General features: G+C 39.7%; 2 protein-coding genes across 2 annotated transcripts in view; one reads left to right on the forward strand and one right to left on the reverse strand.

Moving 5' to 3' along the window:
* Positions 1-3,136: 3,136 nt before the first annotated feature.
* Positions 3,137-8,021, reverse strand: nptx2b (neuronal pentraxin IIb). The gene is made up of 5 exons (XM_031739619.2): positions 7,581-8,021; positions 6,849-7,068; positions 6,266-6,510; positions 5,967-6,146; positions 3,137-3,583 (listed from the first exon to the last, which is right to left on the reverse strand). Exons 1-5 carry the CDS (start codon positions 8,019-8,021, stop codon positions 3,353-3,355), a joined length of 1,317 nt encoding a protein of 438 aa, XP_031595479.1. The 3' UTR covers positions 3,137-3,352.
* Positions 8,022-12,902: 4,881 nt separating this feature from the next.
* The window catches only part of LOC116320112 (transformation/transcription domain-associated protein), a 79,512-nt gene continuing 67,141 nt past the window's right edge, over positions 12,903-25,273 (forward strand). The window contains exons 1-21 of the mRNA XM_031739628.2: positions 12,903-12,944; positions 13,513-13,684; positions 14,689-14,738; positions 15,341-15,451; positions 16,395-16,499; positions 16,758-16,841; positions 17,286-17,342; positions 17,526-17,651; positions 18,250-18,327; positions 18,623-18,711; positions 19,281-19,377; positions 20,024-20,162; positions 20,898-20,976; positions 21,575-21,809; positions 21,912-22,248; positions 22,471-22,568; positions 22,743-22,937; positions 23,043-23,234; positions 23,336-23,501; positions 23,586-23,842; positions 24,044-24,244. Of these exons, the coding sequence (XP_031595488.1) occupies positions 13,585-13,684; positions 14,689-14,738; positions 15,341-15,451; positions 16,395-16,499; positions 16,758-16,841; positions 17,286-17,342; positions 17,526-17,651; positions 18,250-18,327; positions 18,623-18,711; positions 19,281-19,377; positions 20,024-20,162; positions 20,898-20,976; positions 21,575-21,809; positions 21,912-22,248; positions 22,471-22,568; positions 22,743-22,937; positions 23,043-23,234; positions 23,336-23,501; positions 23,586-23,842; positions 24,044-24,244 (2,796 nt within the window). The 5' untranslated portion in view covers positions 12,903-12,944; positions 13,513-13,584. The remainder of the gene's footprint in view (positions 12,945-13,512; positions 13,685-14,688; positions 14,739-15,340; positions 15,452-16,394; positions 16,500-16,757; positions 16,842-17,285; positions 17,343-17,525; positions 17,652-18,249; positions 18,328-18,622; positions 18,712-19,280; positions 19,378-20,023; positions 20,163-20,897; positions 20,977-21,574; positions 21,810-21,911; positions 22,249-22,470; positions 22,569-22,742; positions 22,938-23,042; positions 23,235-23,335; positions 23,502-23,585; positions 23,843-24,043; positions 24,245-25,273) is intronic.

A 25,273-nucleotide genomic window follows, 5' to 3' on the forward strand; every position in this document is an offset into this window, starting at 1 on the left:
GACTCCAAGGAACTTGAAGCTGCTGACCCTTTCGACCTTGACACCGTTGATGTGGATGGGCTGGTGTTCCCTGACTGGTCGTTTCCGGTAGTCCACTATCATTTCTCTAGTTTTGCTGATGTTGAGAGTCAGGTTATTTTCCAGGCACCACTCGTACAGTGCCATCACCTCCTCTCTATAGGCCGTCTCATCATATCTCTGATATGTAAAAAATTAAATTACTTAAATAAAGGAAGGTCATTAGACATGTGGGACTTGTTTTTTGTTTGTTTTTGCTTCTTTTTTTCTCTTTTCAAATTTCAAACTTTGATTCTTTTTTCATCACCAATTGCTTTTGGAGTCCATCTTTTGAAACTTCAAGGTCTGCGTTTTAGCTGCGAGACACAAAAGTGACCAAAGAGTGAATTGCTCAGTTATAAACTAACACGACCAAGCTTGATTGGCAAGGTGCCATAACTGATATGGATGCATGCACAGATGCAAGCATGGTAAAATACAAAGAAACCAACAGAAAGCAACAAAAAATAAAATAAAATAAAATAAAATTGCCCTATCTCTACGGCTGTCTTCCTCTGCTTATCTACCACTACTATGTCCGGTATGTCCGGTTTGTTAGCCATCACCAGTTTGTCTGTCTGTATCTGGAAGTCCCACAGGATCTTACCTCAGTCATTCTTGACCACCATTGGGGCGTCTCCCATTTTGACTTCGGAACTTCCAGGCCGTATTCTGCATAGATGTTCCTGTATACTATGCTGGCCACTTGGTTATGGCGTTCCATGTATACTCTGCCTGCTAGCATCTTGCATCCTTCTGTTATGTGCTGGATTTTCTCAGGGGCATCTTTACACAGCCTGCACCTGGGGTCTTGCCTGGTGTGGTAGACCCCAGCCTCTATGGATCTTGTACTTGGTTGTTCCTGTGCTGCCATGATTTTTGCCTCTTTGGTGTCTTTCAGCTTTGTCTAGCCACTGGTAGGATTTCTGGATGTCTGCTACTTCCTCTATCTGCCAGTCGTACATATCATGCAGGGGCCTGTCCTTCCACGATGGTTCCTCCGCTTGCTCCTCTTCTTTCTTGGGTTTCTGCTGCCTGAGGTATTTACTAAGCACACAGTGAGTTGTGGCCATCTTCCTGATGTACTCAGCACTGCACAATCCTGAGAAGATTGGCAGATAATGAACTTCAATCTGTTGGCCTTATAACCCCTCCCTGACTGATGGGCAGCAACAGTTGTTTCTACTAGGATCCTTGCTGATGTTTTTCCTCCTTGGCGTTGTGTTACCAAATACCTGAATGCTCCAGAGCAGCGAACTGCAAAAGCTTCTGCTTTCATAGAAAAGGTCGCACTTTCTGATGATCAGTTAACCAAGTGGATTTGATTAGCAGCATCTGGCTGATACTTACCCTCTTAATTCCTGTGGAAGCAGGAAGGGTGTACTTAGTTTTTACACACTGCTTCTGTGTGTCAATTACATTTTTAAGACCTGCTAAGAACCAGCTTATTTTTATTATGTCCTGAACCTTTAAGGGTTTGCTTTCTTTTGACCAGCCTAAGCTTCTTAAATGCTTACCTCTCCTGAAAACAACCTGTGTGAATTATATAAATTATTCTTTGCTACGAATCCACTAGAGCACAGTTAATATTCCCATCTTCAAAGACCCTTAGAGTATAACAGGTTTTGACAATTCTTGATTTTGAGAAATGCAAAAAATATTTTTCACCTGTAAAACTTAACTGATTGCTTTGTTTTGCTCAAGCTGGGCAGCTAAGCTAACATATAAAAAGACGGTATTCTATATGATTCCATCATTCTGGGTTTTAGTGAAGCTTAAACTTAAATAACTACAAATAATGAATGTGTGTCATGTAGTTTCAGGGCTGTGGCAGACTTGCCTTGTCTAATAGAGAGTGTCCGTGATGTCACCCCGACCTTTCTCATCTGTTAAGAGTTGCTAAATCCACCTGGGACATCTGTTGCTGTTTGACTGAAGCCATCAGAGTCTGAACAGCCGTAAGACAGTAAGTCTGTCTTACTCGTGTGTCCCTAACCGTTGTCACAAACAAGGTTTTAAAACTGGCATATAAGATTCATATGATTTTTTTTAAGTCTCACAGAGATTAAATTCATTTTGCAGAGTAATTATCTTTATTTTCCACATTTTCTGTACATGGTAAACATTTGGAAACACTTAGAAAACATTTAATGGCACTTATATGAAAAGGCCACAGGACAAGGTGGAGAAAGCCTTACAAATGTGCTAAAAACAGACCACATTAAAAAAATACATTTTTTTTTCTGGACAGAGACACTACATAATGGAAAGTTACATTCAAATTTACATTCAAGCACATGTTATAAGGTTTTAATTGATTTTTTTACTCTTCTTCTTCACAACACAGAAGCTGTGTGTATGTTTTCAATATGAATCACCGTTTCCTATGATGGAAAAAGCCAGGAAGAGAGAACAGTGATAAGCAGCAGCACTGGTGAGAGATACGCATTGAGATATGCATCCCACTTTTGTTTTTCACTACGTAAGCTATAAAATGAAATCAGCAGCATGTGTTACACAGATTTAGTTCTATCGCAGATGTGCTTCATCCATCAGTGCCACATGAAATATGCTCTTTGGGTTTTTCTGTTTTTTTTTTTTTAGTATTATCCCTTTAAAAGAGCCAAACATGTGAGGATCAGATTGCTGTTGGCTCAGTGCTATTGCCTGGTTAAAGAGGTGGCATAACATTAGCCACCCTTTTAATCTTTCCTCCTACACAGCACGCAACACTCGCTCACATGTTAATGGCAACATCGGTCTGGACCTGAATGTGCTTGTCTTACTACAAGCGTGCTGCATTAGAATGGATTTTCATTACTTCAGAGCTTCGGAGTGAGTGTGTGAGTGTGTGGGAGGGGGGGTCGTTTTACGTCTTAGCACCAATACCTGCGGGGACTACGTTACTACAGCTGTTGAAGTCAAGTATCCTAATCGTGATGAAGAAACTGCTGTCACTAAGGAGCGCTCTAATTGCCACTGGAAACAGCGAGCAGAGGTGATTGTGACCAGCCTGGCCGAAACAATACACACTTAGATGTGTGGCCCTGAACGCTGGATCACACCAAATGGTCAAAATGTTACAGCTGTAATCTCAGTGGGGTCTTTTTTTGTCCTTTTTCAGAATCGGTTCAGTAATCCCAAAGCTGTACATGTAAACCAGACTACGAAAAGCATCCATCTATAAAAAAATAAAATGAACAAGCTGCCTCACAGTAAGAACAGACTACTTAAAATAAAAAACAGTTGGATGGATGGAAACATTAACTAATCAAATGACAGGCTGAGAGGTTTTTTAAGCATTGGGCAACCTCTCCTGGCATATCTCCAAGGGCCGTTTGAACGCTCCCCTCCCGAAAACTTCGACGTTGCTCGCCAGCCAGGAGACGATATTCCCGGGAACGTATGAAGTGCAGTTGGCCATAGACTGGATCTCGACGGGCTTCAGAACGCGGTCCCAAATGTTTACCTGACTCAGCTCGCCCACGAAAGCCTGTCCGGCATCAAAGCGCCCGCCCACCACGTCCTAGAAGAGCCATAAACAGCAGGATGTGAATTTAAACCGCATCGACAACAACATCATCAAACGTAATTACCTGTTCCAGCGCGGAGGAAGAGCCAGTCAGTGGGAATGAACTGCTCATTAAACTTTTGTACTGTCTTTTAAAGTGCTCTTGCTTTGTCTTCTAGTGTCAGCGCCACGTGACCCCTGAGGACATGAGGTCAAGTCCTTCATCTGTTTTCTGAGAAATTTGTCATTTTGTAAAGACTTTATGTTTCATAATTTAATAACACTAACAAATATAAGCAATCATGTGAGAGCATCATGGGTATTCATGTTGATTTGAATTTTAGATTCATGGTTAATATATTTGGTTTTTGTTTGGCTTTCATTGTTCTTCTAGCATTTGTAATCTTGATTACGTGTTCACTGAATTGTTGAATTCCTGATTTGATTAATTTATTATTCGAACAGAAGGTGAGTTTTGTTTCTTGTGATATTATTGACTCTTTTCTTCTATTTTAATTTTCAGTTTTACAGTTGCGTGTTTTTTGGGTCGTGCCTTTATTTTTATTCTTTTAGTTCCCACTGTGTTCCCTTGTTCGGCCCTCTTTGTTTATACAGTCCTGTTTTTCCTATGTCACTTTGGCAAAGCATCTATCATGCTTCCCTGTGTGCCACCTGCTGTGATCTCCTGTGGTTTTGGAATAAAAGGCTTGCCTTCAGTTATTTAAGCCAGCCTCTGCCTCACATTCAGATTCTCACTCAATCTCTCTCCCCTGACAGATAAACTGCTTGAGAAACAAAACTTAGGAAATGGATTTTAATACTGCTGATTTCAAAATGAAAATATGAAAAATACTTAATATTTATTTGTCATGTCTGGTAGAAAAATTTGTGGTAGACAGATAAGAGTGCAAAGTCCTTAGACAAACAGTTCTTCTGACCTTGGTACTTCAGGCTGGATCCTGTTACAGCTGAAGCACCTTTTCACGCCATCTTCACACAATATTAAGAAGCTTGACCTGAAGACCTGAAGCAATCATCGGACACAATCATCTGTCTGCGCTGCAGTTGCAATCCCTGTTAGGCGTAGTCTATAAAGTCCAGTGGTTTTATGTGTTTGCAATCAAGAGTATGATAAAACTACCAAGCCAAATTTTATGAATCCTAGTGGAGATGTCAAGATGCATAGGCATATAAGGAAGATAGAGTGCAAGATAGAGAACTGACATTGGCTTTGGTGATGCATGTACTCTTCAAGCGCCCATCTAGTGGCTCAGATATTTCAGTATTGCTCAAGGTAGCAAACTGACTTATCAACTAACAGGCCGAAAATTATAGGTTCAATCTTGATGCATATATACAACATATATACAGCATTTGTGCCAGTAATCCCTGCTTCAGAGGGCTCCAAATGCTCAGAGTTACACTGTTTTTTCTAGTCTTGGATCTGTATGATGTCAAAGACAGTGGATATCCTAAATATGGTCATTTCAGACATACAACTCTCGCTGTGAGAATAGCAGTCCCGCCCAATCTACTGTACAGAGTGCGAGGGGCAGCCAATCAGAAGAAAGCTGGCTTAAAAGGAGGCTGGTTATATAGGAAAAGGGGTGAAATGGCTCGTCTCAGGTAGAGGAGAAACTGAGGGGATGTATCAAAACCCAGCATGAAATAAGTAGGAGTTATTTTGTACTGTGAATCATGCAAAGCTACTCTAACAGAAACCAAGAATATAAATATGGAAGGGAAAATAGGTTCCCTTCAATCACATAAATATTCTGCATGCTGCTTTGTAAACTTTGACTAGCAGTGATTTGGATACCAAATATTCCCTACAGAACTAAACAGTAATATGATTTTTTTTAACAATAACAGCACTCAAAGACCACGGCCATTCATGCCTTTTAAAGAGGGATCTGGATGCAAACCAAATATTTAATGGCTTCTTCCCTCAACACGAAGTGTCACGAAAATAGACTGGGCAGGTTTTGTGTAAAGCCATTAAAAGAGACACAAACAAACGTCAATAAAAACATGCATTATTACCTGCTTGGCAGAGGTAATAATACATTGATTCATTTAGCGACAGACCTCAGCATCTGTGGGCAGTGATAGATTCACTGTTGTTTCTGTTAATTGTTTTGTTCTGATAATCAGCCTGGATCTAATTTGTGCCGCTTTAAATCTGGGTAATTTTCTTCTTTCCATCTGCAATTTGCAGAGACACCTCATAAATAGCGCGTCTTATTAGTCGAAGCGCTTGGTACAGCGTTTTCAAGTTTTTTTCTTCTTGCAGTAATGTGAGCGTGTTGAGTTGAGAGCACATAGCTGCAACACTTTCTTTTTTTGACGATGAATTTAAAAATAGACATTCATCAAAGATTTTACTGTATCATATTACCTGCTCCTGCCCCAGGATGATCACTCCTCCAGGCTTGATGGGATGCCAGGCCGCCAGGTTGTCACCAGCTCCCAGCTTCTCCCCATCTTGGTAAGCCTCCCACTGACCGTCTCGCGTGGTCCAAGAGATGCAGATGTGGTGCCACCTGCCGTCGCGTACCTCCAGGGGAAGCTGAGCAACCTGGGGTCAAAAAAAATTATGATTTTGTGTTTTGTACCAAAACACAAAAATCATATTTGTGTTTTGGTACAAATATGATTTTTACTAAATCACTATTTCAATACAATTTAATTACTTGCCTTGTCATTAATGAGAAGCTCAATTGGGTTGTTGCCCCATTCAATCAGCACAATCTCATTTGCTTGCCCTGGTACACCGTAAGAAAAAGGCGTGCCTATGCCAGGGCTGGCGCTGGACTTGATCCACATGCAGAGAGTGAAAGCATACATCTCTGGCAAGCTCTTGGCGATACGGCCATACAAGTAGTTGGTACGCTGGGGCAGGGACAGCTTAAACTGCTCTGGGGATATGAAGTCTCCTCCGCCTGTAATAAGATCGGCAGAAAAGACCCGTGGTGTAAGGAGGGAGCGATGACCCATGAGGCTAAATCTTCTCACCTTTATTTCACCTTTGGTGATTCATAAGATCATCTTGACTATTCTGAGTCCTGCCCTCTGTTTCACAGTAAACTTCAGAGGGCAGCAGCCTTTCTCCACTCTCGTAATTTTCCTTTTGTGTGGCACTATTCTCTGTGTAGTCATCCAATCTGTTGAATGCGCTGTATGTCACTGAAACCTATTTATATCTCAAAATAACATTTCCGCTTGATTTGTTCTCTACAGCTATTGTAATGTAAATATGTGAGTTTGTGCTTGGCTGTACCTTTCTCCAACTCATTGATCCTCTCCACCAATGCGTTTAGAGTGCTCTCTGTTTTCAGCCTGTAGGCAGCTGTGGCATTGGACAGCATGCTCTTTTCCGCCTCCAAGGTGCTGACTTTTTTCAGGAGCTGTTTCTCCAGTTCTCCAAGACGTTGCTGCAGCAGGTCACGGAGCTCACTGGGGAACGAGGCTCCAGATATGTTGGCCCTCATTTGCTGTTGCTAAGGAAGGATCAACATCACCAGTTATCATAAGCAGGATGTGCACTAAGCCCCCCTGAGAGCTGTGAGCTTCTGTGTGACTGATTGGCAGGTTTACAGATTGAGTTTAAATAAAAGTTTTTCAGTCAGTTTTCCTCTCCTGTCAGGATAATCCACTCATTTATTTTAATGTGGGAGGCACATACTGGGCTTGAAACAGAGTATTTTCATACTGTGTGGTAGTCATGGTAAGACTATGAACAAAAGACTCTTCAATTTATTGAAAGCACAAGCAAAGTGAAGGCAGGTCACACGAGGTCCTGCATCACAGGAAATTAACCAATTAGCTGTATAATCTCTTCCCACATACTGTTTTGATTCTCCACGATAAATTCAGTAACAATTCTTAGAAGTCACGCTCTGCTTTTGTGCGAATCGACAGTTTGTTTTAATCCCCTTAAATCCGTAATCCGTAAGCAAACTAGGTTTTTAGGTTCGGGCTTTGGCACAATGCTTTGCGCAATGATGCTTACCTCAAGGTTTTCCAGCCGGTCCTTGAGCCCCTGCATGGTTTTTCCAAGAGTGTCGATAGTTTCATTTGGATCCCCGGGAACGTCCCCCATCGTGTTTTGTTTGTCTTTGCCCCATGTTCCCCCTTTGTCGTACTTTCTATCCGCGGTGGCTGACGCGCACAGAGACAGCTTGGTGGTAAGCTCGTTGATGGTGCCAATCTGTTTGGAAATCGTTTCTTTCTGTTGTAAAATCGTCTCCCTTAGCTGCATGACCGTGTTTCTGAGCTCTTCTTCTTGACCCCCGGCATTTAACTCGGGTAGCAAAGTCACAGGGCAACTGGCATCGCCCGTGAGGGGTATTGCCCGGCAGATGTAGCGCTTTCCATCGTCCACCTCCCTGTTTGTTAGCTGACCACATCCCAGAGCACAAAAACATAACAACCCAGACAAGAGTGAAAACATACCGGCGGCTTGTGTCGCTCAGAGAAGTCAAGAAAGAGGTGAAAACCTCACAGTTAAATTGTCAGCACTCTAAGGCGAGCCCGATGCTGAGTTCAGTGCGTAAAAGTGTACTCCAAACGGCTCTGCGCAAAAACCATCATGTATAACTATCTCTACAAAGTAGCGACATGATGTCCGACCGGCAAAATCAGGAGTGGAAAATCCGATCAGGGGAGTGTAAGCCCGTTAATGTGGCTTGTGATAACGGAACTATTCCTGGCACGAACGGAGCGCACAGTGTGGTGCTGATCAGACAGCTCCTCTCGATAAAGAGGATTACCAAAAAAAGGTGTCTGTGAAAAGTCCTGGATGTGTTGTAGTAGGCTGACGTCACCGAGTCTAGGTGAACTGTTTGCTTAAATGATGATTTGTTAAGCTGATTAAGACTCTAAGACTCTAAGTCGTTGTCGGAAATTGATAGGATTGAAAGGTGTGGTCGATTAGAAGGCGTGGTTATTTTCATACGCATGCCTTATGATCCAACACGTTATCATGCTTTATTTTTTACCCGGTTCCCATCCCCAGACATATGTGCGAGTGTGCGCTGTATGTGGTAGAATTTGAGGTATGTATGGATAATAAACAATAGAATAACTTCAGAGCACATTTATGGAAGTCCTGCAATGAAAAAAAAAGAAAAATCGATTGGATGCATCAATTTTTCAAACATTGCACCAACACACGTGGCCTCAAGGCAATTTAGAGACGGAATTGCAGCTGTGAAAAAACATAACAAATGATTCCCAATGCAGGTGAGTCTCTTCAATAAAGCCAACGGTGGAGAAACAGGATGTGGTGGTAAACAATTAGCAACAGTTGCCTGCCTAGTTGCAAAAGGTCAATAAAGCCTGTTGTGCTGACTGGAAGGCCTACCACTGTGCTTTGAAGATGGCATCCAACCATGATCCAAACCACAAAGTCAATCAGAGCTGTTTTACACTCGGGGATGATAAAATGGAAAGCAGTCGAGTGCTGAGCAAAAACTGTTCAATTCTGGGATTTAAAACAGCAGAAATGAAGCTCGTGGAGATTTTGATTTTCTCCAAAGATATGATCAAAGGTTTAGATAATTGCACGCAGAGTTGGTAAAAGACTAAACATTTTACAATTATTTTCATGTTAAATAAAATGAAGGCATCGCATCTTCAAGCTGTCACGTCTGACTCATCACGCTCTCTCATTAGGAAGCACATGAATCAGAGAACTGGTGGCTGTCATCCAGCCAGATTTGTGAAAATTGTCATTAAGAGGAACAATTATTGTCACTCTTGGAACTTTAGTTGGAACAATTTTTAATTGCCATGCAAGCTTTAGTAAAGTTAGGGGTAAAGTTACAAAATACAGTACATAAGTACGGTTAGATATACTCAGGTTTCCAACCAAGAGGCAACTTAACGTTCAAAAAATCAACATGGAAGTGAAAACCGTGGAGAAAAAATAAGTGTGGTACCTGGATTGTTCTATTTTTTGTCTAGAACATTTTTGAAATCACTGGGCTTGCTCCTCTTCTTCTTCTTTTTTTTTTAAATAAAACATCTAACACCTCAGACATTTGGACTGTGTCACGGAGGTTTCAACCAGTCCAGACACAGATTCTTTTTATAAGGGTTCATAGACCATAAAAGTTAGAACTCATAATAAAGCAATTAAAGTTTGATACTTGGCACCTTTCGTAGTTTTAGTTCATGTCAGTGCAAAGCTCAGCAAGACGATGGCCCAAAAACCTTCAGAGAACATTACTGCAAATCTGCTTGATGATTTAAGCATTAATGGGCAGCAGGGACTGACCATCAACGCTGTTAGTTTGCCCAGGGGGTTCAGTTGCTTGTGCTCGTGCACACGTCTTGATTAAACACAAACGTTTTAACGCTGACTCTCACTATCTACTTTTTGTTTACTATAGGACAAAGACATAACCTACCTACTGGCAACGGCCAACAAACTGGGGACGTCAGTGCCGTTACAAAATTATGATTTTCATTAACAAGCATATTCACCGTGGAGGAGATTCTGCTGTGAGTGTTTGCCTGTGTCACAGAGAACATGTCCTCTTATTCATACAGACCTCAGGAGTGATATTAAAAAAAAAAAAAAATGAGTGAATGTCCACGGGCGCTTCAGATGCATGAATAGATTTTTGGGTATTGTTGATGATTCAGACCCAGTCTCAAGGAAAGTGCACTTCTTTCTATGGAAGAAATAATGCAGGGGCGATGCGGCTTCATCATAAGGGCATCGCCAGTCGCTGCAGAGCACTGAGAAAAACACATATCTAATGGACAGATGAGTGGTTTTGGAAACCAGTGTGTCATCCACTCTTCCCTCTCAGGATAAAGCCCCCATCAGGGAGAGAAAGAAAAAAAAACACTGATGAAACAAACAGGACAGCGCAATAAGCCTGAGACAAACATCTTTTAGCAGATCATTATTACTTAGGGAACATAGAGTGCAAAGGAGAATGAGAAAGTCACATTATATGTCAGATTAACTCTTACATCATATGGGGCATTCAGTGAGAGGGATATCTCATTCTGCAGTCTTTGTGCCAGTGGCTCCAGTCTATGGAAGGAGGAGGAGGAGGAGGAGGGCTGTGAAGGAGGGAATTAAAAGCCATTAGCAAAGCTTGTGGGTAGGACACAGGCTTGATAGATTATGCAAGATAAATAATGATCATCTTTCAACCAGACTTCATTATTTCCAGAGCTATTAAAACAAGCATTATGAAGAAAAAAAAAAGAAATCTCAAGCCTTATCCGTACACTGTCATTTGTGAACCACAAAAGCGTGCATGACAGCAACTTAATGTGGTCAAAATGAAAGTCGGGGGCTGTTTTAAAAATGATCATGAAAGGGTTACATGCTCTGATCTCATAGAATAACTGTTTAGCTTGTGACTCACTTCACAGAGTCAAGAGGATCAATGAACATTGTTATATTCATTGCAAAATGTATAACTTTAGTTATTAATACAGTAAGGTGCCAAAGTATGGGGGCATCTTTAGTTTTTTAAATATATTTTGCTGGGAAAATGGGAAATAGGCGAAGGGAATTCAGGCAAAAACAGAGTTTGCACTATTCGAATGAGCTTGAATGTCTTCCATTGAGAGCATTTCTATTGAGGCTTCAGTGAACAGGTGAGAGTTCAACTGAAGGGCCAGATTGATTTCTCATGTCAGTGTCAGGTCATTGCTGGATTTTCCCCCCACGTTTCTTAAGGACATGACTATCAGCCGTTCATCTGCTGTAGATAGTTTTCTTTTTTTAGGCTTTGCACTTCTTTCGTCCTCCTCTTGTCTGGTTTCCTTTAAATTTTTAAGGACACACTGCACATCATGTTGAGCTATGCCAAGTCTCCTGCTAATAGCTCTTTGGGAATCACCTTGTTGGTGCAAAAACACAATTTCATGCCTGTCATACTGTGGTATTTTTGGCATTTATCGCACATTCAACTAAACACATGGGAGCAAATTAGGGGTGGCTCAAGATTTTTGCACAATACTGTATTTTTCAATTGTTTTCTTACCTTAGGACTTAGTGCAAACCAATACAAAACACAATAAAGCAAATCCATAACAACGTAATTCATCAACCCAGAATTGAGTCATTTTTAAAAATAACGTTATCAAACTGTTTGCCTGTTTTCCTAGAATATTGTTGAATCATAACTCACTGTTGCACATATTTCCTTTGGTATTGTCCCAGTCATGTGACAGTCTCAATTAATTAAAAAAAAGAAGAACAACAAAGAAACAACTTGAAGCATAAGATTCCAATTTTGCTCTCCGTAAAAATCACATAACCTGGCATCAGGTGAGAGTAATGTGTCATGTTTGCAAAACTTTTCATTATTAACAAAGGATGGCATCACATTCACTTTACTTTGAGCACTGGTAATTTCAGAACATGGATAGACTCCAGAAACAGCTTCAGTAGGCTGCCATCTTGTGGTTAAAACAGCTCACAATAACTAATAAAAGCAACACGAAGACATGGAACAAATTAGTCAATAAACTTAATTCATATTAAATATCACTCCATCCCATGGCCAATTAAATACAATTCTGCATACACTAGTGATTAGTTATTAATAATATCTATTGATCTTTTGCTATGTAGAGCAATATCCCCCTGGACAATGTTTACTGTCCTCCAGCAGTGCTACTGATGCAAAATCTGTTCAACACCGTGTAAACACATCCCTTAAAACATTATTTTGCTAACATTTGAAAGGCATCTACATGTGTGTTGGTTTTCCAAAATGCAAACTCACGACCTGTTATTAATTATAGTAGTTATTTATTGTATTGTATTGTCCCAGCAGTATTGTGAAATAGCATGGCAACCAGGTATCCATATAACTAAAAAAAAGGGCTTCAAATTGCCTATTTTTAAAACGAAGCCATCAGTACAAACTTCTATTTTAAGTCCTCTATTAATGATTGCTTATATTTGAATATATATTGTTTGCACAAAGACCACTGATATTATATTTATTCAAGGTGAAACGTCTACCCCACTGGGAAGCCTATTACCTCCAGGAACCATGTTACTTTGCCCACTACTTCCTCTGCTGTAGAAGCCTGAGACCCAGAAGACCATCGAAAATGATGGTCTTATAGCTACTGTTTTACACTATATATTCTTCCGCGGGTACTAGGATAACAGCTTTTCATTTTAATAATGTATTATTGTAGAGCTGAATAACGAATTTGTCACTATTATGCACATATAAATGCTAAACAGATATAATAATACCATATGTTATTGTTAAAAAAGAAGCTATAATATGCATTACGCGGAGAGATATCACACATCGTTGGGCGCAAACGGGAGCGCGAGCACGGCGGATACAGGCGAGGGACAGTTTCCTGTCTGTGGCGTTTGGTAAGTGAAAGATTCGCTCTCTCTTACAAACTTTGGATAAATATGAGCAGTTTTTTGGAGTCTTACATACTGGTGTTTTGGGGTAGTTTTTAGTTGAAGCAAATGTGCTTTGTTTTTTTGTGGCTCTTGTTTATAGTCTCTTTAAAGGAGTTTAATGTTCTGGGATGCGCGAGCGCTTTCTTTCTTTAACGAAACTAGCTTAGCATTGCCGTTCGACAGCTGGTTCTCTAAAATAAATGTGTATAAATTTGTGTTTCATTGAGTAAATCATTAAGATTGTAATGCATCTTAACAAAACATTGGTTCCCGTTTCATGCCGAAACCCCAAGTTTTTTCATTTAAATTTTCAAACGCTATTAGAGTGAACAGAAATTGTGCTAGCTGATGCGTAATGATGTCATCACTCTGCGCCCGTTTTTGGCATGTTATTTATTATGGACGTTACCGGTTTGTTGGTGGGACCCAGCAGGTTTCCTGTTAAAAACTAATTTTACCTGAATGCTCATCAGATACATCTTATATTTTTTTGCATGCAAAGATAAGGAAAGTAATTTATCTCCTCTTGCAGGTACTGTACATGAGCTCAAAGTGATCGCGTCGACTTGTGCAGACTGCATCCCAGTCTGTCCGTGCTGCCACCATGGCTTTTGTACCCGCGCCCAGTCCCACTGTGGTGGACCAGACCACACTTATGAAGAAGTACCTGCAGTTTGTGGCAGCTCTCACAGATGCGAACACACGTAAGTTCATAAACCTTGCTGTGTAATTTTTGGTGTCAGATGTTTGAAAAATCTGGAAAAAATTATTTCGTTTTGGAAAATGTCAATTTGATTTTGTGAAGTTTACTGTTTCAAATACAGATTTATTGTTTGAATAGCTGCAAATGTATGTTTAAGCCTCTAAACACATAAATGCCCTTATGGGTTTAAAAGTTTTTATCCAACAGTAATCCAGCAGTTACAGATATGTTGCTGGGATTTAGAGGCATTATCCAATTTGAGCTTAGTTACTTGGCATACATATTTAATGGTTATTAGGAGGAAAATGTGTGTGGATTAGTATTTAATAAAAGTGTTGTGGATGTGTCAGTTGATTTTGGCCTTGTTCACTGATATTTGCCATTAATCAAAAAGAGAGTGACATTTGCCAATGACAGTAGTTAACAGTAATCAATTTTGTACAAGCTAAATGTTCAAAGGTAATGTGACGAGGAGTTGAGCGACTTTAAAAGATTCAGTTATGTTATACAGTGCAGATTTCTTTGATTCCTTGTGTAATATCAGTAGCAGTGGTTGTTGGCGAAATTGTTACTTTAAACTTCAGGGTCCACCCAGAATTTTACAATTAGTATATGAAAGAATAAATGTACACATTTGTTGATGGGCAAGGGAATAGTTAATGTGAGAAATGATAAGAAGCACATTAGTTATTAGATGCAGCTCGTTACTCCTGTTTGGTGTGTCCAAAATTGCTCAGATGAGGTCCCTGTGCTTAGCATGAGCGATGTGATGAGAGCGATATGCTTTAGTCCAGTCAAAGGTACGCATGTGTGGGAGAGTGCTTGTGAGTGTGTGCGTGTGTGTCTGTGTGATTCTTGATGTACCTTTTGATTAGCCTGGACGCTGAAAGTAAAACTGATAAGATCTGAGAGCCCCTGCTGAGCACATGGAGATAACAATGACACCTGGAACTGTATCATTAGCAAGTTTGATTAATGGCGACACTCTTGTCCTTCAACTTCCAGCTGATGAAACTAAACTGAAGATGATGCAGGAGGTCAGCGAGAACTTTGAGGTGAGTTTGATGAATGTTTCCACTCTGTGATGGAGTAGATTCATTTTCTTTGTCTCTAAAGATAGATTATGGTGGATTTTTGGTAGATTTTATGGATCTTACTAAAATGTAATTGTGTGAGATTTTGAGTGGTAACTGGAATCCTAACCTTAAAAAATATTTGTATTATAAATGTCGAGAATATTTGCAAAGATGAAAATGCTTTAATACAGGAAACTTTTGGATTTTTACTTGTAATCTATTTGTGGCACCATTAGTCATGAGAAATTATATCTGAGTGGGTTTTGGATGCATGTAGGTAAACAAACCTTGAGAAAGGAAATCTCTAAATAACTGGCTATAGCCTAGCACAATTTTGCTCTTTAAAATTGACTTGCCTTCATATTTGTACTGTAAACAAAGACCCACAGATGGAGTATAAAGTAAAGTATTGGTATAGGTAATATTGTCTATTTGCTTGGTATGCACAGGCTACACCAGAAGCACTATTGGTCATTACCATGAGATGTTAGGTTATCAGATGAGAACTTCTAATGTAAGCATGCAGAAACATGAAAATGCTTGTAACAAAGTTGCCCTTTTTTTGTACTTGACTATTTCAGAATGTGACCTCTTCACCTCAGTACTCCACCTTCTTAGAACATATCATCCCTCGCTTCCTTACATTTCTTCAGGATGGAGAGGTGCAGTTTCTTCAAGAAAAACCAACACAGGTAACTTTAAAAAGATGTGTTATCTATCTAGATTGGTGTGAGTTTTTAACATACCTGTTGTAAAGGTGTCTGATTTCTCTTTGTTATAATAGAACTAATAGAACATCTTTTTGCTACATAAAGCACCACTTGATTAAATCAACAGGACATGGTTACTGAAATGTTAATTAATGAATAACTGAACTAGACCCATCAATTAGATAGCGGTCTCTGAGCTGTACTGTTATCTTGCTGCATCTTTTGGTTGTTGTACGTAAACATTAGAAAAAGTTGCTTCTTCAGTGACCCTGAAGATGATGACTTGTGCCTTTCTTTTCAGTAATTGAGTCATAAGGTTTTGCTTAGAGCACCACAAGGAAAGTGTTTTTTTAAATGCAGACATCTCTACAACTTATTGGTTCCAAAGCTAATCAACTCACACCAAAACAATCTACATGGATGAACTGCAGGCCAGAGGAAAATGCATAAATTGATTGATTGAGTTACTTTAACTTATTTCCATTATATTCAGTAGTGTGCAGAAAAATCTACAGCTAATATCAACAAAGCTTATCACCTGACAGCACAACAGTGTAGATGGATGAACAGGACTGCAGAACCAGAGAGAGCTGCATGAATTGATTGATTGAGTTACCCAAAGTTACTGTTTAAGCATGGATTTCCCCCCCTTACAGAGCTGTTAAATGTTTGTGGTATATTAGTCAATGAAATTCATTATAACACATCTCATGAATTTAGTGACTGTTTGATTTAATCAAAGTTGTATTATTGTGGGGTATTTACCTTACAATATAAAGCACCTTGAGGCAACTGTTGTGATTTGGCGCTATATAAATAAAATTTAACTGAATTGAATTGAAATGATATGAGTGTATGCAAGTTTGAATTGTTAACTTAAACGTGATTACCTGTTATTTATTTCATTTTATTTAAATTTTTTAAGCAATTGCGAAAGCTAGTGCTGGAAATCATCCATCGCATTCCAACAAATGAGCACCTTCGTCCACACACCAAGAACATCCTCTCTGTGATGTTCCGCTTCCTGGAGGTATGAACAACATCTGAACAACATCTTGTTTTTATGGTTTTGTACCTTTCAAGTGCTTTAAAATTATATTGTCAATATTCTTACTGTAAATATTTTACATCTTGATGTTTGATTTTTACCACTCACTGTGAATAGTAGGAATTAGTAATTTATCATATATGTAATTATGCATTGCACATGTGAAGTCAGGTGGCTGCTTTTTATGTTTATATTTCCCCCTTTGTTTTTTTTTTGTTTGTTTGTTTTTTGTTTTTCTAGATTGAAAGTGAGGAAAATGTGCTGATATGCCTTCGCATCATTATTGAGCTACACAAACAGTTCCGGCCTCCAATCTCTCAGGAGGTGAGCATCTCTGTGTTCTGTGTTTAAAGTTTGTTGGCCATTGTACTGACATTTGAGAAAGTGATGATGCTGATATTATGTGTGTCTTCAGTCTGAATTCTTAGTTAACTATTAACCAGTTAAAAAAACCCTGATCACTGGTCATAAATGCTGTCCTTAATGAAGAAATATGATGATCTCTTAAAGGACACTTTTTTTATAAATGGTCATTAGATGTGATGAACACCAAGTCATAATTAATAAATACAGTAAATACTTTATCTCTTAAAACACACAGTGATCAATACAAATATGACTATCAAACTAAACGTGTTTAGGACAACAAAAGCTGAATGAGAGACGGCAGGGGGCAGAAGTACTTGTGTAACTTTTCATGAAAAATAGAACATTTAAGCAGTTTGTGAGTATTAGATCAACATGTTTACCATATTCTTTTCTTCCCAGATTCACCACTTTTTGGACTTTGTGAAGCAGATTTACAAAGACCTTCCTAAAGTTGTTGTAAGTACAGGCTTTTCAGCAGGTGGTTTTGGGTATAGTGATAGTAAAAGTGTTGGTTCCGATTTGACTCCGTTTTCAGTGAAAGAACTTTTAAGTTACCATTGTTTTCTCTCACTGCTCGTCTTCCTTGCCACCTGTATCTTTATCAAGTCGTAATTTCCTTCTATTTCTACTTTCTTCTAGGCGAGGTATTTTGAGAATCCACAGGTGATAGCAGAGAACACAGTTCCCTCACCAGAAATGGTGGGGATGATCACATCAGTGCTGGTTAAGACTGCACCTGAGAGGGAAGATAGCGAAACACGAACAGTAAGATAACCGCCCCTTTGTAGCCATTTATATCTCCACTCTGTTGTTTCTATTTAATACTGTCTACTTTTTACAGTACTGCCTGCAGCCAGTGGAGGGTAGTAGTGCACTGTTTTGATACAATAAGAGCAACTGCAACAATACCATAATATAAAATGTATTAAATAATACATTGTGCTCTAATTTTTAAAGCTGTGACCTGTTTTACATTTTAGACACACAAGGATTCAGCATTATTATAGTAATGAATTCTCTGCTCAGGGTAAACTGAACATTTATAAGCCATACAGTTTTGTCAGTTTAATCTGATGCTGCATATAATTTTTGTCTCGCTGGGAAACTTTGCCCATTATTAAATGTAAATTTCATAAACTCTTTTCCTTAAAATGAGTTCTGGTCTTCACTGGACAAAACTATAGTGGAAGCATAACTTTGCAAGAAAAATCCAGAAAATGTGAAAGCACCGGTAGTTGTTATTACTCCACTGAGCTATTTACCTCCTCTTTATGCAGCAGTATTGCATTTCCTGGAAACAGTTTTTATGTCCAGCTTGTGTGTCACTCAGGACTTACATTTGTCCTTTTCTTTCTGCCTCAAGCACACCATCATCCCGCGGGGGTCCTTGTCTCTCAAGGTGCTAGCAGAGCTGCCTATCATAGTGGTGCTGATGTATCAAGTGAGTGTAATACTCTTGAACTTTTGTAGTATACACATCTGTTCACACAGGAACATATGGTGACGTTGTTCTAGAATGAGGAAAAAAAGAATGAAGGTTGCTACAAAATGGGATGTTTCCTTGCTTTTAAAACATTTTATAATATACTATGTTTAAAACCTGTAATCTAAATGCAAAGGAAACACAAAACAACAGCGAATATTAATATTACCTTGCACCTATTATAATGTATATATCAAAATGTTGGGGTTTTTGGTGTAGTAACTCAGGTTGTATGTTTGCTCTGTCTCCTCAGCTGTACAAACTAAACATTCACAATGTAGTGTCAGAATTTGTGCCTCTCATCATGAACACCATCATGCTTCAAGTGTCTCCCCAGGCCAGGTAAAGTATATCCGGCTAAAAGCATCTGTGTGAGCTGTGGGAGTGTATCTCAGATACCAGTTTGAGTAATATGTCCAATTGAATAATTATTTCCAATTTACAGCCTTTGAAATGGGTTTGAGCAACTGATTTCATTTTCCTCCTTTTTTGTTTTTTGGGTTTTTTGGGGGGTTTTTTTTTTTGCTAATGCCAAGTTAGCTGACAGTGTTGCTTGGCTCTTTGCTTGCTAAAACCAGAATTGAAACCTATTTAGGGAAGTTAAAATTGTTAAAATTGTTTTAGTAAGAGGCGAGACCTTTTTGGTGGGAAGAAGGTTTTGTCTAGCATTCTGAATAGAAGGCAAATGGAGCAGAATTAATTTAAAACAAAATACCTCAGCAGTCTCTAGCAGGTGCAGAGAAACAGTTTCTGCTTCATTCAGTAATAGCTGTGACGCAAGCAAATAAGTCACCCTTGTAGAATTGACTCCCACGATTTTAACCTCTGTAATTACTGCAGGCATACATCATCATTAACACTGTCATCAGTGTTTTGATGGGACCAAATGACTTTTTTGTTTCTTTTTTTAGGCAACACAAGCTTTATAACAAGGAGCTGTATGCAGACTTCATTGCTGCCCAGATCAAGACACTGTCATTCCTTGCCTACATCATTCGAATCTACCAGGTAGTACTTCTTACTGATGGTTAATGACACTGCAAAACCGTGTCATTTGATCCTGCTGAGTGAAGTAACATAAATGTAATTTCAGATGCATCTTTGTATGTGTCATGATGTAGTGAATCATTTGCACGTGTTTGGATATTGTTTCTGCACATAGCTGTTGTGATTGGCAGGTGTACTATAATCTGTTCAGTAATTGGAAGACGATGGAAAAACGAAGCTAAAACTGAGTTACACTTGCTTTAGTTTCTTGAACCAAAATAATAATAATACTAATAATAATAATAGTACAAATAACTTCTCTGAATTTACCACCAGCTTTATTCACTGTGTGTAAACATTACCAGAAGGGATGTTAAAGACAATAAAATCTGAGACAACTTGGACTGATTTAAAAAATACTGGCAGAAATTAGAACTCACCTAGAGGAATTATATTAGTAAGCTTTTTACTGTGTGTGTGCGCATGTGTGTGGCTGTCCACATCGCAACGATAGACCTTGAGTGCTAGTCTAAAGATTTGCCTTGTATTATTACTGCCTTCTATATGGTTGTTTTTTTGGGGGGGGGGTGTGACTGCCCTCAGAATAATCAATTTTAAAATAATCCTAATCATTAATCATACTGTATGTGTTTGTCTACCATATTAGGACCTGGTAGCGAAGTACTCTCAACAGATGGTAAAGGGTATGCTGCAGTTGCTGACCAATTGCCCCTCTGAGACTGCTCATCTCCGCAAAGAACTGCTCATTGCAGCCAAGCACATCCTCACAACTGACCTGCGTAGCCGTACGTATATTGACGCAAACACAGTCCATATAATCCATCCTAACAAAGAATGATTTGAAGTCTTGAAAATATTTTTTACAGTCTTAAAGTCTTTTTTCTTCTTTTTTCATTTTTTTCATTTTTGGCACTAGACATGTTTTGCCTTGTTCTAAAACGTTAATGCTAAGTGTAGCTTAATGTGTTTGTTCTAGTCAAAACACCAGCAGGCTGGATCCTTTCCAAGGCATACTTGAGCTTACACATTTCACCCTTTCCAAAATAACATTTTTATTAGCTGTCAAAATGTAGCTGTAAAATCTCATTTTAAATTGGTGACTGAGAGGTTAAAAGTGAGACTGTAGATGAAATGGAATGAAAGCACAACCATCCATCAGTGAAGCCTTGACACAGCACGACACATTTCGGATGATTTTCTGCATTTTACTGCAAGTTACTTCTTCTGCTGCGGGTCAAACCATTTTTACTGATTTTGGCTCATTTTCTGTGACAGATTTACCAACACTGTTAGGTGTTTGCTGTTAACCTCCTGCTGATTTTTTTATAATTTATAATATTAAACAAACCAAATGGCATGTAGATTTTTTTTTTCTTGTATTAATCACAAATAAAAGCATTTCCAGTAACACCCTTTTCATATTTTTTTACTGCTTTTATTTCATTCTGTCACCCACCAGCTGCTGTTTTAGGTGCATCTATCAGCTCTGAATTCACAATATCTACTTCATTGTGTTTCAGAGTTTATCCCATGTATGGACAAACTTTTTGATGAGTCCATCCTCATCGGTTCAGGCTACACCGCTCGGGAGACGCTTAGGTAAGTTCTTTGTATGTGTAGTCACGATCATTCGAACTCCTCTGTGTCAGAACAGCCTCTTTCTCATGGATGATTTCTCAGCCAGGTGCATGTTAAGTGTCCTAGCATATTAATCAGGTAGTTCTCAGTACTGCAAAATTCTCAAGGAAGCTGACTGAAAACACTGCAGCACAGAAGGCACTGTCAAGTTGTCATGTACACCCTCATCTCCAGAGTGCAGGCTGCCTGCACATCCTCCTTTAGTTCGATTGCAAAACCTCCTTGACCCGCCTCAGTTGCCAAACTAGCTCACCTCATCAACAAAATGCCTGTCATTTCACATTAGTAATACATAGGAAGCACGGCAGCTGGATGAGATCTGGCAGGATTATCATTGTCAGTCATTAGCTTGTCTTCTCCCTCCCTTTCTCTCTTCATCCCAAAGCTACTTTCCATATCCTTTTCTTCTTTCAGCCTCTTTGATTGCTTTTCTCTGCCTTTTAGAAAATACGGCTTCCTCACTAGGCCAGTCTGTTCAGTTTGTGCCACTATTTAGTAATGAAATATGATTATGACTCACCTCCAAATGTCACAGTTACATGTCTGTCTTATTTTCTAGACCCTTGGCCTACAGCACACTAGCAGACCTGGTGCATCATGTGCGTCAGAACTTGACCTTGACAGATTTATCTCTAGCTGTGCAGCTCTTTGCTAAAAACATTGATGACGAGTCACTTCCCAGTAACATTCAGACCATGTCCTGCAAGCTGCTGCTCAACCTGGTGGATTGTATCCGCTCAAAATCAGAGCAGGAGAACGGAAATGGGCGAGACATCCTGATGAGGATGCTGGAGGTGGGTTGCACAAAGATCAATTGAAAAGTCTTATTTATTTCAATAGACATATGGCTAGAGAAATATTGAAAATGTTCCCTCTTTCCTTATCTTTATCAACAGGTGTTTGTACTTAAATTTCACACCATTGCACGCTACCAGCTTGTGTCCATCTTCAAGAAATGCAAACCTCAGTCAGAGATGGGTGTTGTTGATCCGGGGGCGATACCTGGGGTGCCAGCCACACCCACTCCATCCACCACCCCTGCCATTCCACCACCTGCTCCTCCAACTCCTGTTGCTGTGACACCTCAACCACCTGCAACGCCCTTTGACCGAGGTGGTGAGAAGGAAGACAAGCAGACCTTTCAGGTGTCGGATTGCCGCAGTTTGGTCAAGACCTTAGTGTGTGGAGTGAAGACAATTACTTGGGGTATCACCTCTTGCAAGGCACCTGGAGGTGAGTGGGGACACAAAACAAAATTGGGGAATAGAAGTAACTTTGTGCACAAGTGGCACTTATTGCAAACCTATTTATATCTAATAAAATCCCACATGCTCGACTATTTTTGCCTGATTAAAAAGCATCTAGAAAAATGTATAAATGGACATGTAACAGTAATTTCATAAGGAAATTCAAGATTTTATCATCTCAAAATGTGTAATTTTTTTCCCTTAACAGAGGCTCAATTCATTCCTAACAAGCAGCTCCAGCCTAAGGAGACTCAGATCTACATTAAGCTGGTCAAATATGCCATGCAGGCCTTGGACATCTACCAGGTACAACCTAATAAAAACTGACTGTACTGCAGGAGTGACGGTGTCTCATAAATGAAAATCATGAAATAGTGGCATTAAAGAAATCCCTCTAATTTTTTTTTAATGAACTGTAGTTTTTGAAGGCTCTAAAAAAGAATGATATGAAGTATAATAATTCATGTGTATCATGACCAGGTGCAGGTGGCAAATAATCAGCAGACATACATCAGGGTGGCTAACTGCCAGACTGTGCGCATGAAGGAGGAGAAGGAAGTTTTGGAGCACTTTGCTGGGGTCTTCACCATGATGAACCCTCTTACATTTAAAGAGATTTTTCAGACCACAGTTCCCTACATGGTGGAGAGGATCTCGAAGAACTACGCACTGCAGGTATGTGTTGTCTCACCTATCAAGAGAAAATAACATGGGATAAGGTCTTCGATCTTGATTAATCACTTGCTCAAATTCCATTTCTTGTTCTCTGTTGTTTTCTAGATCGTGGCAAATTCGTTCCTGGCCAACATCTCAACGTCTGCTCTGTTTGCCACGATCCTAGTAGAGTATCTTCTTGAAAGACTGCCAGAGATGGGCTCCAATGTTGAGCTCTCAAACCTCTACCTCAAGCTCTTTAAACTTGTTTTTGGCTCAGTATCACTGTTTGCCGCTGAGAATGAGCAGATGCTCAAGGTAAATAGATATTTCTTAGTTTTTTTGGGGGGGGGGTAGTGGCAGACTATTTCACTGTACCATTGCCATGTTTTACTAATAAGACTTTACCTTTTCATCAGCCGCACCTCCACAAGATAGTAAACAGCTCCATGGAACTGGCTCAATCAGCTAAGGAGCCCTACAACTACTTCCTGCTTCTCCGTGCTCTCTTCCGTTCCATTGGTGGAGGCAGCCACGACCTTCTCTACCAAGAGTTTCTACCCCTTCTGCCTAACCTGCTACAAGGTAGCAAACCACACACAGCATTACTCTGAATTACAGACAACTCATGTATGAAATATTGTAAGCACCTATTTCCATTTCTATTAGGACTGAACATGCTGCAGAGTGGCCTTCACAAGCAGCACATGAAGGACCTGTTTGTGGAGCTCTGTTTGACAGTGCCAGTGCGTCTGAGCTCCTTGTTGCCATACTTACCCATGCTAATGGATCCACTAGTATCTGCACTCAACGGCTCTCAGACTTTGGTCAGCCAAGGCCTTCGTACCCTGGAGCTGTGTGTGGACAACCTACAACCTGACTTCCTTTACGATCACATCCAACCTGTCAGGGCTGAACTCATGCAGGTGGGGCGTTGTTTTTGTGATACCGATTCATTTACAAGCAGGCAGCTACAGTTTTTCTCTCCTCACAGAAGAGAAAGAAAATGTTTTATTGATGATACACAAGGATAACTCAGCAGCTTCCATATAGCCACGTTCCCCCTCAGTGTACCTGGTGTTTTCTCTTAAACTTATAGTTTATTCCCTTCCTACTCTTTGCTCCAGGCTTTGTGGCGTACTCTCCGTAATCCAGCAGAAAGCATCTCCCACGTAGCGTATCGGGTGTTGGGAAAGTTTGGAGGCAGCAACAGGAAGATGCTCAAAGAGTCTCAGAGACTACATTATGTAGTGACTGAGGTCCAGGGGCCCAGCATCAAAGCTGAATTCACTGACTGCAAAGCATCCATACAGCTACCCATGGAGAAGGTAAAATATGATCAGGTCTTTTTGTGCCCTTTTCTTTTCTTCTTTGTAGATATTTCTAAAGAGACTTTAGTCAGAAAAAAACAGCAGAAAACATCAACCCCAATAACTATAATGTGAAGAAAATGCAAAGATTTTGAATTAAAAGATGTCATATGCATTTTATGTGCGTAATTACCCCACACAGGTCGATTTTGAGCAAGGAAAAGGCCTTATGCTATCTTCAATGTCGTTTAGCTTTTTGCTAAAGAGAAAAGATTTGGGAGTATTTCGCTTTATAGCACTTTCTTATACCAGTTGGACTCTTTCTTCCCCTTTTTTTCTTTTTTGTTTTACTTTTAGAAGGAAAGAATTAAACGTGAAAGAGTTTGATATTCCTCATTATTGTTCTCCACTGGGAGCAATATGTCTTTGTCACAGTTTTGTGTGTGTGAAAGAGAAAGTGAGTGAGGAGATGTGTGTGTCCTCCAGGTAATTAAATTCATCTCTTGTTTCTCCTCCTCATCCCCAGTCAGTAATCATCAATCTAGTGTGGGCCACCATGACGGCATTATTTACTCTCACTAATGGCTGCTCCTTCTTTTTGGCTATCAGTCTGCGTGTTTGCCATCATCATCATGGGCGCAGGCAGCCCACAGAAACCCACACAGACTGTCACATGCTGCACAGCCACATGTTATGGCTAAAGGCATGAATCTGTGGCAGGCTTGAGATGCAGCACTGAAGGTGCTGTTATATAGGCTGAGATAAAAAAACAGAAATATGCATAACTTGGTGTGGTACAACAGGTAGAAATGGCACAGTGGAACTTAATTTAATATATTTTAATTTTCTAGCTTTTATTTGTCTTCTTTAGCTCTTGTCCAACTGTCTTTTACCATATCAGCTGAGAAATCTTCTCTAACACATTATACTGTTAAAAGTTATATCTAATCACTAAAGGATTTGTTAGAGGCCCAGTCCTGACTAACACATCCGGTTATAGTAATCCACTGACAGGTCGACAGTTCAGTTTTGCTTGTGCCCTCATTT

This window comes from Oreochromis aureus, linkage group 8 (assembly GCF_013358895.1).
Source record: "Oreochromis aureus strain Israel breed Guangdong linkage group 8, ZZ_aureus, whole genome shotgun sequence".
Taxonomy (NCBI): Eukaryota; Metazoa; Chordata; class Actinopteri; order Cichliformes; family Cichlidae; genus Oreochromis; species Oreochromis aureus.